The sequence below is a fragment of the Lampetra fluviatilis genome, chromosome 68 (assembly GCF_964198595.1).
Source record: "Lampetra fluviatilis chromosome 68, kcLamFluv1.1, whole genome shotgun sequence".
Lineage (NCBI taxonomy): Eukaryota > Metazoa > Chordata > Hyperoartia > Petromyzontiformes > Petromyzontidae > Lampetra > Lampetra fluviatilis.
In genome coordinates this window covers 5201339-5221624 of record NC_136342.1, presented here as the reverse complement: position 1 = coordinate 5221624, position 20286 = coordinate 5201339, and the positions used below count along the sequence as shown (strand labels likewise).

Below are 20286 nucleotides of genomic sequence, written 5' to 3'. Positions count from 1 at the left end.
GCTGAGTTTATGGGTAGTGTTGAGTCTGGGCAGTGTTGAGTCTATGGGCAGTGTTGAGTCTATGGGGCAGTGTTGAGTCTATGGTGCAGTGTTGAGTCTATGGTGCAGTGTTGAGTCTATGGACAGTGTTGAGTCTATGGACAGTGCTGAGTCTATGGACAGTGTTGAGTTTATGGGGCAGTGTTGAGTCTGGTCAGTGCGCGACATCGTTCTGTTCACACAACTCGCGTTCTATCCGCTGCGTGAGATGCGTGGTGCAGCGCTCAATAAAGTTTGAAGGCGCGTGGCGAGTAGCAGCGTCCAGCAGCATCCAGCAGCATCCCGACGCCTCGTGTGACGACGACGACGATGATGATGATGTTGCTACGACGAGGTTGCAGCTGTACAACCGCTTGTTCGATGCCCCGTTCTTGGTTCTTTCGCCAAAGTCACGGAGATAGAAAATAAAAAGTAATAAAATAACATTTTTTATCGCCGTCGCGTTATGAAACAGATAACGCGTTGGACTCGCCACGTCCGTGCCGCCGTGTATCCAATTACGGGTTGTGCAAAACCTACGCTGGGGGGGGAGGCAGGGGACGTGCACGCTGTGACGTTACCCGGCGGTGTCGATTGCAGACAAGAAAATAAAACCGGCGGCCTCTCTCCACCGCCCCCCACTCCAGGATTGCGAGGACGAGTCTCGGGCTGCCGTCAAATCCGCTGCCTGCCCTGCGTCTCTCCCCCCCCCAACCCCGACCCGAGGTGCCGGAGCGGCGTCGGCTCATCTTGTCGTGTTGGTGGTCGGAGGTAGAGGAGGAGAGGGAGGAGGAGGAGAGGGAGGAGGAGGAGGATGCGTGGACAGAAGCGGCGAGCGGTGGCGCTGGCGGCGTTGCGGCTGCTGCCCGCGCTGGCGCTGCGTCTGCACATGGGGCTGGCCTGGGGCTGGCTGCTGGCGCTCTCCCTGGGGGTCTACGCCGCCACGGGGGGGTGGAGGTTCCTGCGGATCGTGGGGAAGACGGCGCTCAGAGACCTCCAGTGAGTGGCGCCGTGGGGGAGGGAGGGCGGGGAGGTGCGGGGTATTGGGAGGCGTTCACTTTGTTGTTGTTGTTGTTGTAAAGTTGATTTATTTTAGCAGGCAAGTGCGGTTAGTCTCCCTCGGTTCGTAGTGACATCTGTAGAACAGTGGTAGATCACACAAACTCCACTCACTCACTCTGTAGAACAGGGGTAGATCACACAAACTCCACTCACTCACTCTGTAGAACAGGGGTAGATCACACAAACTCCACTCACTCACTCTGTAGAACACACAAGCTCCACTCACTCACTCTGTAGAACAGGGGTAGAACACACAAACTCCACTCACTCACTCTGTAGAACAGGGGTAGATCACACAAACTCCACTCACTCACTCTGTAGAACACACAAGCTCCTCTCACTCACTCACTCTGTAGAACAGGGGTAGATCACACAAACTCCACTCACTCACTCTGTAGAACAGGGGTAGATCACACAAACTCCACTCACTCTGTAGAACAGTGGTAGATCACACAAACTCCACTCACTCACTCTGTAGAACAGGGGTAGAACACACAAACTCCACTCACTCACTCTGTAGAACAGGGGTAGAACACACAAACTCCACTCACTCACTCTGTAGAACAGGGGTAGATCACACAAACTCCACTCACTCACCCTGTAGAACAGGGGTAGAACACACAAACTCCACTCACTCACTCTGTAGAACAGGGGTAGAACACACAAACTCCACTCACTCACTCTGTAGAACAGGGGTAGATCAAACAAACTCCATTCACTCACTCTGTAGAACAGGGGTAGATCACACAAACTCCACTCACTCACTCTGTAGAACAGGGGTAGAACACACAAACTCCACTCACTCACTCTGTAGAACAGGGGTAGAACACACAAACTCCACTCACTCACTCTGTAGAACAGGGGTAGAACACACAAACTCCACTCACTCACTCTGTAGAACAGGGGTAGATCACACAAACTCCACTCACTCACTCTGTAGGACTGGGGTAGAACACACAAACTCCACTCACTCACTCTGTAGAACAGGGGTAGATCACACAAACTCCACTCACTCCGTAGAACAGGGGTAGATCAAACAAACTCCACTCACTCACCCTGTAGAACAGGGGTAGATCACACAAAATCCACTCACTCACTCTGTAGAACAGGGGTAGAACACACAAACTCCACTCACTCACTCTGTAGAACAGGGGTAGAACACACAAACTCGACTTACTCACTCTGTAGAACAGGGGTAGATCACACAAACTCCACTCACTCACTCTGTAGAACAGGGGTAGATCACACAAACTCCACTCACTCACTCTGTAGAACAGGGGTAGATCACACAAACTCCACTTACTCACTCTGTAGAACAGGGGTAGATCACACAAACTCGACTCACTCACTCTGTAGAACACACAAGCTCCTCTCACTCACTCTGTAGAACAGGGGTAGAACACACAAACTCCACTCACTCACTCTGTAGAACAGGGGTAGAACACACAAACTCCACTCACTCACTCTGTAGAACAGGGGTAGAACACACAAACTCCACTCACGCACTCTGTAGAACAGGGGTAGAACACACAAACTCCACTCACTCACTCTGTAGAACAGGGGTAGATCACACAAACTCCACTCACTCACTCTGTAGAACACACAAACTCCACTCACTCACTATGTAGAACAGGGGTAGAACACACAAACTCCACTCACTCACTCTGTAGAACACACAAACTCCACTCACTCACTATGTAGAACAGGGGTAGAACACACAAACTCCACTCACTCACTCTGTAGAACAGGGGTAGATCACACAAACTCCACTCACTCACTCTGTAGAACAGGAGTAGAACACACAAACTCCACCCGCTCACACTCTTATCACTTGGAAATATGCAGCAGCCAGACACTGTAAACGTGGTAGTGTCCGGATTGAACCCACAACCACAGTGGCTAGGAGATGTTAACGACCTCGCCTGGTCTGCAGGGGGTCGTGGGTTCGATCCAGACCTAGACGCATGCTGCTGCTGCTGCTGCTGTTGATTTGCGTGTCTCTCTCTCTCTGCCCGTGGTCGCGTGGATTTCTTTTTCTGGGTCCTCCGGTATTTTTTTCCTCTCCACATTTAGCAAGATGCGCTCCGAGTGTTTGGCTACTGCTACACATTTCCACGATGATGGTGATGATGGTGATGATCAGCCCACTTCATTGAGATTTCTTTTGTGATGGGCACGTCCCTTCTGCTAAAGAGCTACGCAGATCAGTGGTGGGGCCTTAGCTGGTAAAATTAAGTAAAACATTATTTGTTTTTCATAGTTTATAGTTTTATGCATCGATTCCTGTCACCTCATCACTTGGGCAATTTCTGTTCCGTGTGAATGTGCACGTACGGTAGTGTAGTGGGGGGCAGGACAACAAACTAAACCTCATGTAGTGTATAGTAGTGTAGTGTATAGTGTAGTGTATAGTAGTGTAGTGTATAGTGTAGTGCAGGGGTCGGCAACCTGCGGCTCCGGAGCCGCATGCGGCTCTTTTGAACCTTGACCGCGGCTCCGGGGCGGATGCTAGCGAGGGGAGGAGGCGCACTGTGACACCTGCTGTGGCGTTGCCGCTGCTGACAGGTCGCCGCTCCGCTCCACACTGCCCGCCCGGTGACAGGCAATAACGTTGCCGTTGCTTTGTCACATGTTTGGAAGAAGTAAAAACCTTCCTGGGCAGCAAAGAGCTCACCTTTGCTGAGCTGGAACAGCCAGAGTGGCTGGAAAAATTACATTTTATGGTAGACATGACAGCACATCTAAACACGCTAAATACAACCCTTCAGGGGAAAGGAGGCACAGCCCTGCACATGCTGGAGGAGGTTTTGGCATTCGAGCACAAGTTGACAGTGTTTGTCAAAGATTTACAGAGAGGTACACTGTCTCACTTTCCCTCTTTGAGAGAGTTCAAACAAAGTCATGATACGATAAATTTGGAATATTTCAAGTCTGCAATCACCACAATGCAAAGTTCGTTTGGGAAACGATTCTGTGAGTTCAGAGAGGAAAAAACGACATTATCCTTCCCTGTCACTCCCCTGGCGATCGATCCATCCCTATTGAATATGACTGCATTTGCAGGTGTAAGTCAACCTGATCTTGAGATGGAACTGGCCGATATAGCCGACAAAGATATATGGGTGTCCAAGTTCAAATGCTTGACCGCTACTCTTGAGGATGTTGCCCGTCAGAAGGCCATTCTGGCTCAGAATCATAAATGGAGTGATATTGAAAACCTTCCCAAACAGGACAAACTTGTATTCGAAACATGGAATGCCATCCCCAACACTTATATAAACATGAAAAAGTATGCATTTGGAGTCCTGTCGATCTTCGGCTCCACATATGTATGTGAGCAGGTCTTCTCCAACATGAACTATATTAAAAACAAACATCGATCACGCCTCACAGATGACAGCTTGCAAGCCTGTGTGAAAATGAAGGTGACGTCTTACAGCCCTGATGTGCAGACACTGTGCACTGAGGTTCAGGAGCAAAAATCCCATTAACCAGGTAATTTAGCTATTAATTTGCAAAAATATATTTTACATTGTTAAGTGAAAAAGTCCTTTTTTTATTCAGATTGACAGCTGACTGCACGATCCTGTATATAGCAATAAGGTAAGAAACAATATATGCAGTGTTATATTTGTTTTAAATGTTGCAATGGTTTTGCGGCTCCCAGTCTATTTTTTCCTTCGGAAACGGGTCCAAGTGGCTCTTTATGTCTTAAAGGTTGCAGACCCCTGGTGTAGTGTGTAGTGTAGTGTATAGTGTAGTGTGTAGTGTGTAGTGTAGTGTATAGTGTAGTGTGTAGTGTAGTGTATAGTGTAGTGTATAGTGTAGTGTGTAGTAGTGTAGTGTATAGTGTAGTGTATAGTGTAGTGTATAGTAGTGTAGTGTATAGTGTAGTGTATAGTGTAGTGTGTAGTGTAGTGTATAGTAGTGTAGTGTATAGTGTAGTGTGTAGTAGTGTAGTGTATAGTGTAGTGTGTAGTAGTGTAGTGTATAGTGTAGTGTATAGTGTAGTGTATAGTGTAGTGTGTAGTGTAGTGTATAGTGTAGTGTATAGTGTAGTGTGTAGTAGTGTAGTGTGTAGTAGTGTAGTGTATAGTGTAGTGTATAGTGTAGTGTGTAGTGTAGTGTATAGTGTAGTGTGTAGTGTAGTGTATAGTGTAGTGTGTAGTGTGTAGTGTAGTGTATAGTGTAGTGTGTAGTGTAGTGTATAGTGTAGTGTATAGTGTAGTGTGTAGTAGTGTAGTGTATAGTGTAGTGTATAGTAGTGTAGTGTATAGTGTAGTGTATAGTGTAGTGTGTAGTGTAGTGTATAGTAGTGTAGTGTATAGTGTAGTGTGTAGTAGTGTAGTGTATAGTGTAGTGTGTAGTAGTGTAGTGTATAGTGTAGTGTATAGTGTAGTGTATAGTGTAGTGTGTAGTGTAGTGTATAGTGTAGTGTATAGTGTAGTGTGTAGTAGTGTAGTGTATAGTGTAGTGTATAGTGTAGTGTGTAGTGTAGTGTATAGTGTAGTGTGTAGTGTAGTGTGTAGTGTAGTGTATAGTAGTGTAGTGTATTGTAGTGTATAGTGTAGTGTATAGTGTAGTGTACAGTGTATAGTGTAGTGTATAGTAGTGTATAGTAGTGTATAGTGTAGTGTGTAGTGTAGTGTATAGTAGTGTGTAGTGTAGTGTATAGTGTAGTGTATAATTTATAGTGTAGTGTATAGTGTAGTGTATAATGTATAGTGTAGAGTATAGTGTAGTGTATAATGTAGTGTATAGTGTAGTGTATAGTAGTGTATAGTGTAGTCTATAGTAGTGTAGTGTGTAGTGTAGTGTATAGTGTAGTGTATTATGTATAGTGTCGTATGTTTCGTGTGTTATAGTGTACATTGTGTCGTGTGTATTCGTGTCGAGTGTAGCGTGTGTGTGTTGAACTCCTTTACCACTAAAAGCATTTCTCAAGAAATGAATGTTCAATGTAGCACCGCACGCTTGGCTACGCACGGGGGTGAACAAGGTGTTTGCCGGGTAATTCTTCCGCGCCACCTTTACCCTGTGTACCCTTTACCTTACCCCTCGGCATGTCGACACCTTTACCTTTTACCCTTTTACCCGGTTAAAACGGGGTGAATTAGCTCGCCGTGCCGAGGCCGACTTCTCGGCTCGCAGGATTTCTCTCGACAAAGAAATCCCGCCTTTGTCTCCAGCACCCACACACTCGCACCCACACACACACTCGCACCCACACACACGCACACGCACCCACACACACGCACTCACACCCACACACCCACACACCCACACACACACACGCACCCACACCCCCACACACCCACACACACACACGCACCTACACACCCACACACCCACAACAACACGCACGTGCATGCACACACACACGCACCCACACACCCTCACACACTCACACCCACATGCACGTGCAGGCACACACACCCACACACTCACACCCACGCACCCACACGCACGTGCATGCACACGCACGCACCCACACACCCACACACACACGCACGTGCATGCACACACACACACACGCACCCACACACCCACACACACTCACACCCACGCACCCACACGCACACGCACGTGCATGCGCACACACACACACGCACCCAAACACACGCACCCACACACCCACACACACACGCACCTACACACCCACACGCACGTGCATGCACACGCACACTCGCACCCACACGCACACACAAACACACGTACCCACACACACATACACACGCACCTACACACCCACACGCACGTGCATGCACACACACGCACCCACACACCCACACACACACACACACCCACACGCACGTGCATGCACACACGCACCCACACACCCACACACACACACCCACACGCACGTGCATGCACACACGCACCCACACACCCACATGCACGTGCAGGCACACACACCCACACACTCACACCCACGCACCCACACACACACATGCTCCTACACACGCACTCACACACACACGCACTCACATACACATGCGCCCACACACGCAGCCACACACCCACACACACACACCCACACACACACGCACGCACACACACACGCACCCACACACACACCCACACACACCCACACACACACACACCCACACACCCACACACACACCCACACACACACACACGCACACACACACACACACACACGCACACACGCACACACGCACACACACACCCACACACACACCCACACACACACACACGCACACACACACACGCACCCACACATGCTCTCACACATCCATGCACCCACACGCACGTGCATGCACACACACACATGCACACGCACCCACACACACACACACGTACCCACACACACACACGCACCCATTCACCTACACACACCCACAAACCCACACACACACACACCCACACACACACACACGTGCACCTACAAACAAAACAACAAAGATCCTCCGTGTAGACTTTAGAGGCAAGTGCTGTTAGCGAGCACCTATGAAGGCCGGAACGGCACACGAGGGGGTGGGTGGCCAGGACCACGCCCGACCGCCTTTGTCTCTCTAGTGGCGATGTTTACACACCGCACCAGGTACTCATTTCAGGCTGAGTCGACCTAGGGGAGGCCCAGGACCGGTTCAGATAATCGTCACTGGTGTTGGCCGTGAGCGGGAATCGAACCCGGGTCGCCAGGTTCATAGCGTAGCGCTAACCACTACACTACCGCTCCCCACACACACACACAGACACACACACACGCACACCCACGCACACACGCACACACACACACACGCACCCACGCACACACGCACCCACACACACACGCACCCACACACACACGCACCCACGCACACACACACCCACGCACACACGCACCCACGCACACACGCACCCACGCACACACGCACCCACGCACACACGCACCCACACACACACGCACCCACACACACACGCACCCACGCACACACGCACCCACACACACACGCACCCACACACACACACACCCACGCACACACGCACCCACACACACACGCACCCACACACACACATACACCTAGACACACGCACCAACACACGCACCCACACACACACACACCCACGCACACACGCACCCACACACACACATACACCTAGACACACGCACCAACACACGCACCCACACACACACACACCCACGCACACACGCACCCACACACACACGCACCCACACACACACATACACCTAGACACACGCACCAACACACGCACCCACACACACACACACCCACGCACACACGCACCCACACACACACGCACCCACACACACACATACACCTAGACACACGCACCAACACACGCACCCACACACACGTGCGCACACACACCAGCACACACGCACACACAACAACAACTATTTTTGCAGAGCGACTTTCAGAGCCCAGGGTTCAAGGCCACTTTGCAACATCAGAGATAACGCATCAAACGTTGTTGTAGAAACACTCGTAAAACTAAAAGTGCACTTGGATGGGACACAAATGAATGAGGCATCCAAAACTATCATCAGGTGCAATAATGCAGCGAGAAGGCTCAACTACACAGGGTGGGCCAAAGGTCAGGACACACAGGGTGATGACGAACACATTGTCCTGCGGAGGGAGCTGGTAGGAACGTTGGGTTGCTCGGTCAATGGCCTGCAGGGTCAACGGCGGCGTGGTGTATTCCGCAAATATGGCCGACTGTGAGGGCGGGCACAAGCCGGCGTGAGTAGGTGAAACGTTGAGTTTTATAAGGGCACCACGGGGTGACCAGCCCCTCCCCACCCAGCCCCACCCCTACCACCCCTCCCACCCCCACCCTCCCCACCCAGCCCCTCCCCACCCAGCCCCTCCCCACCCTCCCCTCTCCACCCTCCCCACCCCAGCCAGCCCCACCCCTCCCACCCAGCCCCACCCAGCCCCACCCTCCCCACCCAGCCCCTCCCCACACCCTCCCCTCTCCACCCAGCCCGACCCCTCCCATTTTTGGATGCACGATGGACGGACGGACACAATAATCTCCTGTGGGCTGGTGGAACCAGGTGGTTTCTACCAGTATAATATAGAGGGTGGCCCAGAGGTTACGACATCCGTCATTATTATTCTGGTAGGAACCTCCTGGTTACACCAGCCCACAGGGGATTGTTGTGTCCGTCCGTCCGTCCGTCGTGCATCCAAAAATGGGAGGGGTGGGGCTGGGTGGAGAGGGGCTGGGTGGGGAGGAGGGGGCTGGGTGGGGAGGGGCTGCTCACCCCGTGGTGCCCTTATAAAACTCAACGTTTAACCTCCTCATGCCGGCTTGTGCCCGCCCTCACAGTCGGGCATATTTGCGGAATACACCACGCCCTGGCCGTTGACCCTGCAGGCCATTGACCGAGCAACCCAACGTTCCTACCAGCTCCCTCCGCAGGAATGTGTTAAAGAAAGTGGCCCAGAGGTGAGGACATCTTGGGTGTTGTTATTATTTTACAGGGTCGCCTGAAAGGCCGCACCCGTAGGGTTATTGGTTTACAAGGGGACCCAAAAGTGAGGACACGTAGGTTTTATTATCATCATCATACAGAGAAGCCCAAGAGTCGGCACCCACAGCGTTGTTATTGGTGCCGCGGTGGTTGGCGTACTGCTCTGCTCACACCCGGCAACCCGCGTCCGATTCTTGGCCACGGCTGACCTCTAGGTCGACTTGGCCTCGAATGTGCGTGCCTGATGCCCGATTTAAACCCAGCTGTACCCCGGGGGGGGGACACTTTTAATCCCTCTCTCATTTCAATGAGGTACCTAATGGGAGTGTCATGCGCTGGCACGGCACGGGTGAGGAGTGCCAGTGGAAAAATCACTCACGCTGGCACGGCACGGGTGTGTGCCAGTGGAAAAAACCACTCATGCTGGCACGGCACGGGGGTGAGTGCCGGTGGGGAAGGGGCGGTGGGGTGATTGACGGTGGCGTGCCGTCCGGCGTCTCGGTGTCCCCAGCGGTGTCACCGTGCTGGTCCGCACCAAGCTGGCGGTGAGGCGGCTGATGAGAAGGAACGACACCATCCCCGTCGCCTTCCAGGAGGTGGTGCAGCGCCACCCTGACAAGGTGGGCTACCGCGGGCGCCGAGTGACTGAGTGAGCGAGTGAGTGACAGAGTGAGTGAATGACTGAGTGAGTGAGCGAGTGAGTGAGTGACTGAGTGAGTGAGTGAGTGACTGAGTGACTGAGTGAGTGACTGAGTGAGTGAGTGACCGAGTGAGTGATTGACCGATTCACCAAGTGAGTGAGTGACTGACTGAGTTAGTAAGCCACCGAGTGAGCGAGTGATTGAGTGATCGAGGGAGTGAGTGAGTGAGTGACTGAGTGAGTGAGTGACTGAGTGAGTGAGTGACTGAGTGAGTGACTGAGTGAGTGAGTGACTGAGTGAGTGACTGAGTAGGTGAGTGACTGAGTGAGTGAGTGACTGAGTGAGTGAGTGACTGAGTGAGTGACTGAGTGAGTGACTGAGTGAGTGAGTGACCGAGTGAGTGAGTGACTGAGTGAGTGAGTGACTGAGTGAGTGACTGAGTGAGTGAGTGACTGAGTGAGTGAGTGACTGAGTGAGTGACTAAGTGAGTGAGTGAGTGACTGAGTGAGTGACTGAGTGAGTGACTGAGTGAGTGAGTGAGTGACTGAGTGAGTGAGTGACTGAGTGAGTGACCGAGTGAGTGACTGAATGAGTGACTGACTGAGTGAGTGAGTGACCGAGTGAGTAATCGAGTAAGTGACTGAGTGAGTGAGTGACTGAGTAAGTGACTGAGTGAGTGACTGAGTGAGTGAGTGACTGTATAGTGTAGTGTATAGCGTAGTGTATAGCGTAGTGTAGTGTATAGTGTAGTGTATAGCGTAGTGTGTTGTCTAGTGTATAGTAGTGTAGTGTATAGCATAGTGTGTAGTGTAGTGTATATTGTAGTGTATAGTGTAGTGTATATTGTAGTGTATAGTGTAGTGCAGGGGTCCTCAAACTTTTTAAACAGGGGGCCAGTTCACTGTCCCTCAGACCGTTGGAGGGCCGGACTATAGTTAAAAAAAATTATGAACAAATTCCTATGCACACTGCATATATCTTATTTTGAAGTGAAGAAACTAAACGGGAACAAATACAACATTTAAAATGAAGAACAAGTAAAGTTAAATCAACAAACTTGCCAGTATTTCAATGGGAACTATGGGCCTGCTTTTGGCTAATGAGATGGTCAATGTCCGGTTCCATATTTGTCACTGCTAGTCGTAACAAGTGATGCAAGTGTGCATCCGTTAGTCTAGATCTGGTTGGAGATTTCAAATGTTTCATTCTGGAAAATGTTTGTTCACAGACATAAGCGCTGCCAAAGATGGTTGCCATTTTGAGTGCATGGTTCCTGAGATGAGGATACGTCTCAGAGGGGAGAAATGCATAGAAATTATGAAGGCTGCTTGACTTGAATGCGTCTTTCAGAGTCACAATTCTGCAGTTCAGCCAGTTCCATTTGGTAAATTGTATCCACATTTTCAATGTCAATAGGAAATGGGTTACTGAAAAGCTGTATGTCCTGTTCATGGAGATGAAGCTCTTTAAATCTAAATTGGAACTCCTTTTGCAATTTTTCCAGTGAATCCACACATGTTTTGTTTGGGAATGCAACCAATGGTTTTTCCGCTAACAGATTTTGAGTTGTGGGGAGATGGCAGAAGTTTTCCTCCTTAACTTGTTTGATGAGGAGGCCTAATTTTACTTCAAATGCTTTGACATGTGATTGCATATCACAGATGAGCTTCCCCTTTCCTTGAAGTTTCACATTGAAACTGTTGAGTAGCTCTGTTACATCTGTCAGAAAGGCAAGGTGCCATTTCCATTCTGCATCATTGAGCTCTGGTACTTCTTTGTTTTTTGAAAACAGAAAAGCTGTAATCTGTGGAAGTAAGTCATAGAAACGTTTCAAAACTCTCCCTCGACTCAGCCAATGGACTTCTGTGTGGTACAGAACATCTTCATAGTCAACATTTAGTTCAGACAGAAATTCCTGAAATTGTCTGTGGTTTAGTGCATGAGCTCTAATGAAGTTAACACAAGATACCACAATTTTCATAACAGAGTCCCACTTCAGTGATTTACGACACAGCGCTTGTTGGTGGATGAGGCAGTGTATGGCTATTGGATGAGAATGGTTATGTTTGTCCATCTCTTGGTTAATGCGAGCAATTACTCCTTTCTTAGACCCCACCATGCTAGGAGCACCATCAGTTGTCACACTGGCTAGTTTAGCCCAGTTCAGCTCCAAACCATTCACAGTTTGGCAAACTTTTTCATAGATATCCTCTCCTGTAGTTGTCCCTTTGATGCTTTGCAGTGCAGCAAGCTCTTCTGTGACTTTGAAATAGTCATTCGTCCCACGAATAAAAATTAGAAGTTGTGCAGAATCACGAACATCATTGCTTTCATCGAGTGCCAAGGAAAAATAGAAAAGTTTTTTTGTGGAGTTTTGCAAATGCTGATGCAAATTGTCTCCCATTTCTTCAATCCTCCGTGTAATTGTAGGTCCTGAAAGACTCACTGTACTAAATAAATCGGCCTTCTCTGGACACATCTCTTTGGCAACAGAAAGAAGGCATTCTTTAACAAATTCTCCCTCCACGAATGGTCTGCCAGTGCACGCTATTAGCTTGGCAACTTGAAAACTTGCTCGCAGTGATGACATATTTAGCTGCTTCTGCTTCACAAAAGTATTTTGCTGAGTTGTTAATGTATTTTTCAGTTTTAATATTTTATCTTTTCTCACTTCTCCGACCAAACAATCATATTTATCTTTATGTTGAGTTTCATAGTGTCGACGTAAATTGTATTCTTTGAACACAGACACTATATTCTGGCATATCAGACACACAGCTCTTCCCTTGTACTGCATGAAAAAGTAATCATAAGTCCACTGTTTTTTGAATATCCTACACTCCGAGTAAATTTTTCTCTTTCTTGACATCATTGTTTCCTAGGGAGTCAAAATTGCTATTAGTAAAATACCAATATATATACAGCGCTACAAAAACAATATACAGTACCAGCAATACCTTTGCCCACACAGAGACATACAGACTGCACTGCCCATCAATGCAGTCTGATTGGGGGAACTCCGCTTTTACCCCAGGCTCACACTGGTGCGGGTGCCATTAAAAAGTTAATTACACCTGCAGTTTTGTTCACAGATCGCAGCCCAATGAGTGCTCACCAGCTCAGCCCAATGAGTGACCATGGGCCGGATAAATGCCCTCGGTGGGCCGCATGTGGCCCGCGGGCCGTAGTTTGAGGACCCCTGGTGTGTATAGTAGTGTATAATGTAGTGTAGTGTATGTATAGCGCAGTATATAGTGTAGTGTGTAGTGTAGTGTATAGTGTAGTGTATAGTGTAGTGTATAGTGTAGTGTGTAGTGTATAGTGTAGTGTATATTGTAGTGTATAGAGTAGTGTATAGTATAGTGTGCAGTGTATAGTGTAGTGTATAGTAGTGTGTAGTGTATAGTGTAGTGTATAGTAGTGTGTAGTGTATAGTGTAGTGTATAGTAGTGTAGTGTATAGTGTAGTGTATAGCGTAGTGTATTGTCTAGTGTATAGTATAGTGTATAGTGTAGTGTATAGTAGTGTATAGTGTAGTGTATAGTGTAGTGTAAAGTAGTGTATAGTGTAGTGTATAGTGTAGTGTATAATGTAGTGTATAGTGTAGTGTATAGTGTGTAGTGTATAGTGTAGTGTATAGTGTATAGTGTAGTGTATAGTGTAGTGTATAATGTAGTGTATAGTGTAGTGTATAGTGTGTAGTGTATAGTGTAGTGTATAGTGTAGTGTATAGTAGTGTAGTGTATTGTAGTGTATAGTAAAGTGTAGTGTATTGTAGTGTACAGTGTAGTGTATAGTGTAGTGTATAGCGTAGTGTATAGTGTAGTGTATAGTAGTGTGTAGTGTAGTGTATAGTGTAGTGTATAGTAGTGTACAGTGTAGTGTATAGTGTAGTGTATAGCGTAGTGTATAGTGTAGTGTATAGTGTAGTGTATAGTAGTGTGTAGTGTAGTGTATAGTGTAGTGTATAGTAGTGTATAGTGTAGTGTATTGTGTAGTGTGTAGTGTAGTGTATAGTGTAGTGTATAGTGTAGTGTATAGTGTAGTGTATAGCGTAGTGTATAGTAGTGTGTAGTGTAGTGTATAGTGTAGTGTATAGTGTAGTGTATAGTGTAGTGTACAGTGTAGTGTATAGTGTAGTGTATAGTGTAGTGTACACTGTAGTGTACAGTGTAGTGTACAGTGTAGTGTATGTATACGTTTAACTTCTTCCGCACCGTACTTAGCTAACCGCGCCAATCGTAGCTTTAACCCCCCCCACCACCCCCCCCCACTCTCCACCCCCACCCCCCACCCCCCCCACCCCCCCCACCACCCCCCCACCACCCCCCCACCCACCACCACCCACACCCCCACCCCCCCCCTCCCCCCCCACTACCCCCCCACCACCCCCCCCCCCCCCAGGTGGCTCTGATCTACGAGGCCACGGGCGAGCGCTGGACGTTCTCCCGGCTGGACGGGCAGGCGAGTGCGGTGGCGTGGGTGCTGTGGGAGCGGGGGCTGCGTGCGGGCGACGTGGTGGCCCTCTTCATGGAGAGCCGCCCGCAGTTCGTGGCCGCCTGGCTCGGCGCCGCCCGGCTCGGAGCGGAGGCGGCGCTCATCAACAGCTCGCTGCGCGGGGAGGCGGCCATGCACTGCCTGAGGGCGTCGGGGGCCAAGGCCCTGCTGTTCGGAGCGGAGCTCACTCCAGGTGATGGCGGGGGTGGTGGTGGTTGGGGTGGTGATGGTGGTGATGATGGTGGTGGTGATGGTGGAGGCGGCCATGCACTGCCTGAGGGCGTCAGGGGCCAAGGCCCTGCTGTTCGGAGCGGAGCTCACTCCAGGTGATGGTGGTGGTGGTTGGGGTTGTGGTGGTGGTGGTGGTGGCGGTGGTGACGGTGGTGGCGGTGGCGGTGGTGATGGCGGTGGTGGTGACGGTGGTGGTGACTGTGGTGGTGGTGATGGTGGTGGTGGCGGTGGTGGTGGCGGTGGCGGTGGTGATGGCGGTGGTGGTGGTGGTGGTGATGATGTGGAGAATGGCGGTGGTTATTGTTGTTGATGTTGTTGTTGGTGATGGTGGTGACGGTAGTGGTGGAGGTGGTGGTGGTGGTGGAGAATCTGTGCTGCACTCCCTGCGGGTGTCACTCACACTGCACACACAGCACGTGCAGTGTTTGCATCAAGCTGCATGTTCGTGCTGCTGCGTCATGCCCCGTGCGTCGCGTTTGACTCCGGACTCCGCGCGTGGCCGAGACCTGCGAGTTGTCCCTCTCCGCCGTGCCCAGCGCCGACCCGTCACGGACTCCAGACGACGTGAATCGGACGGCCGCATCGCAGCCGCGTCCACAACGATCAGTGATAGTCGAGGCTGGGATCGAGCGTGGCCGCTTGTCGCCCTCGCACACAACTCGGGGTGACCGCGGGAAGCCGCGAATTTTTTTGTTTGCCGCGGCGATGGATCCCGAAGCCACGTGGATCGTTTGTGTTTTTGTTTTGCCGCAGCCTTCGAAGAGATCCGCGGGGCGCTGGGCAAGGAGCTGCTGCTGTTCTGCAGCGGCGAGACGGGCACGGAGGCGACGCCGCACGGGGTGGAGGCGTTCGACGCGCTGGTGGCCGCCGCACCCACCCACCAGTTCCCACGGCCCACAGGCCGCGGATTCTCTGGTGAGGAGAAGCCGTCCACACCCAGCCCCCACCTGCACAACCCCTGCTCCCCCCCCCCCACCTCTCTCCCCTCCCCGCACCCCCCACCCCCAATGCCCCCCCCCCTTGCCCCCCCCTCGCACCCCCCCAAACCTCTCCCCCCCCTCCTGCACCCCCCCTCTGCACCCCCCGCCCCCTCCCCCCCACCTCCCCTGCCCCCCTGTCCCCGCCTCTCTCCCCCCCTTGCGCCCCTCCCCTCCACCCCCACCCCCCCTCCACCCTGTCTCCCTTCCCCCACCTCTCTCCACCCCCCCCCCGCACCCCCCCTGGTGTCCCCCCAGCATGGTGGTGATTGGCGGCTCCCCCCCCCTCTCTCCCCCTCGTGTGCCCCAGCTTGGTGCTGATTGGCTGAATCTCTCCCCCCTCGTGTGCTCCAGCTTGGTGCTGATTGGCTGACTCTCTCCCCCTCGTGTGCCCCAGCTTGGTGCTGATTGGCTGACTCTCTCCCCCTCGTGTGCCCTAGCTTGGTGCTGATTGGCTGACTCTCTCCCCCCCCTGGTGTGTCCCAGCTTGTTGCTGATTGGCTGACTCTCTCCCCCTCGTGTGCCCCAGCTTGGTGCTGATTGGCTGAATCTCTCCCCCTCGTGTGCCCTAGCTTGGTGCTGATTGGCTGACTCTCTCCCCCTCGTGTGCCCCAGCTTGGTGCTGATTGGCTGAATCTCTCCCCCCTCGTGTGCTCCAGCTTGGTGCTGATTGGCTGACTCTCTCCCCCTCGTGTGCCCCAGCTTGGTGCTGATTGGCTGAATCTCTCCCCCTCGTGTGCCCCAGCTTGGTGCTGATTGGCTGAATCTCTCCCCCCTCGTGTGCTCCAGCTTGGTGCTGATTGGCTGAATCTCTCCCCCTCGTGTGCCCCAGCTTGGTGCTGATTGGCTGACTCTCTCCCCCTCGTGTGCCCCAGCTTGGTGCTGATTGGCTGACTCTCTCCCCCCCCTGGTGTGTCCCAGCTTGTTGCTGATTGGCTGACTCTCTCCCCCTCGTGTGCCCCAGCTTGGTGCTGATTGGCTGACTCTCTCCCCCTCGTGTGCCCCAGCTTGGTGCTGATTGGCTGAATCTCTCCCCCTCGTGTGCCCCAGCTTGTTGCTGATTGGCTGACTCTCTCCCCCTCGTGTGCCCTAGCTTGGTGCTGATTGGCTGACTCTCTCCCCCTCGTGTGCCCAGCTTGGTGCTGATTGGCTGAATCTCTCCCCCTCGTGTGCCCTAGCTTGGTGCTGATTGGCTGACTCTCTCCCCCTCGTGTGCCCCAGCTTGGTGCTGATTGGCTGACTCTCTCCCCCTCGTGTGCCCTAGCTTGGTGCTGATTGGCTGAATCTCTCCCCCTCGTGTGCCCCAGCTTGGTGCTGATTGGCTGAATCTCTCCCCCTCGTGTGTCCCAGCTTGTTGCTGATTGGCTGAATCTCTCCCCCTCGTGTGCTCCAGCTTGTTGCTGATTGGCTGAATCTCTCCCCCTCGTGTGTCCCAGCTTGTTGCTGATTGGCTGAATCTCTCCCCCTCGTGTGTCCCAGCTTGTTGCTGATTGGCTGACTCTCTCCCCCTCGTGTGCTCCAGCTTGTTGCTGATTGGCTGAATCTCTCCCCCTCGTGTGTCCCAGCTTGGTGCTGATTGGCTGAATCTCTCCCCCTCGTGTGCCCCAGCTTGGTGCTGATTGGCTGAATCTCTCCCCCTCGTGTGCCCCAGCTTGGTGCTGATTGGCTGAATCTCTCCCCCTCGTGTGCCCCAGCTTGGTGCTGATTGGCTGACTCCCTCCCCCTCGTGTGCCCCAACTTGGTGCTGATTGGCTGAATCTCTCCCCCCCTCGTGTGCCCCAGCTTGGTGCTGATTGGCTGAATCTCTCCCCCCCCCCCCCCCGTGTGTCCCAGATCGACTCTTCTACGTCTACACCTCCGGCACCACCGGCATGCCCAAGGCGGCCATCGTGGTGCACAGCAGGTGAGCGTGGGGGTGGTGAGTGGTGAGCGTGGTGAGTGTGGTGTTGAGTCTATGGGCAGTGTTGAGTCTATGGGTAGTGTTGAGTCTATGGGTAGTGTTGAGTCTATGGGTAGTGTTGAGTCTATGGGCAGTGTTGAGTCTATGGGCAGTGTTGAGTCTATGGTGCAGTGTTGAGTCTATGGGTAGTGTTGAGTCTATGGGTAGTGTTGAGTCTATGGGTAGTGTTGAGTCTATGGGTAGTGTTGAGTCTATGGTGCAGTGTTGAGTCTATGGTGCAGTGTTGAGTCTATGGTGCAGTGCTGAGTCTATGGTGCAGTGTTGAGTCTATGGTGCAGTGTTGAGTCTATGGTGCAGTGTTGAGTCTATGGGTAGCAGTGTTGAGTCTATGGTGCAGTGTTGAGTCTATGGTGCAGTGCTGAGTCTATGGGCAGTGTTGAGTCTATGGTGCAGTGTTGAGTCTATGGGTAGTGTTGAGTCTATGGTGCAGTATTGAGTCTATGGTGCAGTGTTGAGTCTATGGTGCAGTGTTGAGTCTATGGTGCAGTGTTGAGTCTATGGGCAGTGTTGAGTCTATGGTGCAGTGTTGAGTCTATGGGCAGTGTTGAGTCTATGGGCAGTGTTGAGTCTATGGTGCAGTGTTGAGTCTATGGTGCAGTGTTGAGTCTATGGGCAGTGTTGAGTCTATGGTGCAGTGTTGAGTCTATGGGCAGTGTTGAGTCTATGGTGCAGTGTTGAGTCTATGGTGCAGTATTGAGTCTATGGGCAGTGTTGAGTCTATGGGCAGTGTTGAGTCTATGGGTAGTGTTGAGTCTATGGTGCAGTGTTGAGTCTATGGTGCAGTGTTGAGTCTATGGTGCAGTGTTGAGTCTATGGGTAGTGTTGAGTCTATGGTGCAGTGTTGAGTCTATGGTGCAGTGTTGAGTCTATGGTGCAGTGTTGAGTCTATGGGTAGTGTTGAGTCTATGGTGCAGTATTGAGTCTATGGTGGAGTGCTGAGTCTATGGGCAGTGTTGAGTCTATGGGTAGTGTTGAGTCTATGGTGCAGTGTTGAGTCTATGGTGCAGTGTTGAGTCTATGGTGCAGTGTTGAGTCTATGGTGCAGTGCTGAGTATATGGGCAGTGTTGAGTCTATGGTGCAGTGTTGAGTCTATGGGCAGTGTTGAGTCTATGGGTGGTGTTGAGTCTATGGTGCAGTGTTGAGTCTATGGGCCGTGTTGAGTCTATGGGTGGTGTTGAGTCTATGGTGCAGTGTTGAGTCTATGGGGCAGTGTTGATTCTATGGGCAGTGTTGAGTCTATGGGTGGTGTTGAGTCTATGGTGCAGTGTTGAGTCTATGGGGCAGTGTTGAGTCTATGGTGCAGTGTTGAGTCTATGGGCAGTGATGAATCTATGGTGCAGTGTTGAGTCTATGGGCAGTGTTGAGTCTATGGGTAGTGTTGAGTCTATGGTACAGTGTTGAGTCTATGGGCAGTGTTGAGTCTATGGGCAGTGTTGAGTCTATGGGTAGTGTTGAGTCTATGGGTAGTGTTGAGTCTATGGGCAGTGTTGAGTCTATGGGCAGTGTTGAGTCTATGGGCAGTGCTGAGTCTATGGGCAGTGTTGAGTCTATGGGTAGTGTTGAGTCTATGGGCAGTGTTGAGTCTATGGGTAGTGTTGAGTCTATGGGCAGTGTTGAGTCTATGGGCAGTGTTGAGTCTATGGGCAGTGCTGAGTCTATGGGTAGTGTTGAGTCTATGGGCAGTGTTGAGTCTATGGGCAGTGCTGAGTCTATGGGCAGTGTTGAGTCTATGGGTAGTGTTGAGTCTATGGGCAGTGTTGAGTCTATGGGCAGTGTTGAGTCTATGGGCAGTGTTGAGTCTATGGGTAGTGTTGAGTCTATGGTGCAGTGTTGAGTCTATGGACAGTGTTGAGTCTATGCTTCAGTGTTGAGTCTATAGGTAGTGTTGAGTCTATGGGCAGTGTTGAGTCTATGGTAGTTCAGTGCTGAGTCTATGGAGCAGTGTTGAGTCTATGGGTAGCAGTGCTGAGTCTATGGGCAGTGTTGAGTCTATGGTGCAGTGCTGAGTCTATGGGTAGCAGTGCTGAGTCTATGGGCAGTGTTGAGTCTATGGTGCAGTGTTGAGTCTATGGGTAACAGTGTTGAGTCTATGGTGGTTCAGTGTTGAGTCTATGGGTAGTGTTGAGTCTATGGGTAACAGTGCTGAGTCTATGGTGGTTCAGTGCTGAGTCTATGGTGGTTCAGTGCTGAGTCTATGGTGCAGTGCTGAGTCTATGGGCAGTGTTGAGTCTATGGGCAGTGTTGAGTCTATGGGTAACAGTGCTGAGTCTATGGGCAGTGAGTCTATGGTGGTTCAGTGCTGAGTCTATGGTGGTTCAGTGCTGAGTCTATGGTGCAGTGCTGAGTCTATGGGCAGTGTTGAGTCTATGGGCAGTGTTGAGTCTATGGGCAGTGTTGAGTCTATGGGTAGTGTTGAGTCTATGGGTAGTGTTGAGTCTATGGGCAGTGTT

The 20286-nt window shown here is 51.3% G+C and overlaps 1 protein-coding gene across 5 annotated transcripts in view; it reads left to right on the top strand.

The window, feature by feature from the left end:
* The window catches only part of LOC144952557 (long-chain fatty acid transport protein 1-like), a 115423-nt gene that overhangs the window by 27896 nt on the left and 67241 nt on the right, over nucleotides 1-20286 (top strand). For 2 of the 5 annotated variants that reach the window (XM_078883015.1, XM_078883014.1), the window contains exons 2-6: nucleotides 666-1017; nucleotides 10041-10149; nucleotides 14575-14860; nucleotides 15652-15813; nucleotides 17709-17778. In XM_078883015.1, the coding sequence (XP_078739141.1) occupies nucleotides 833-1017; nucleotides 10041-10149; nucleotides 14575-14860; nucleotides 15652-15813; nucleotides 17709-17778 (812 nt within the window). In that variant the 5' untranslated portion in view covers nucleotides 666-832. The remainder of the gene's footprint in view (nucleotides 1-665; nucleotides 1018-10040; nucleotides 10150-14574; nucleotides 14861-15651; nucleotides 15814-17708; nucleotides 17779-20286) is intronic. The other 3 variants (XM_078883018.1, XM_078883016.1, XM_078883013.1) reach the window with 3 other exon arrangements.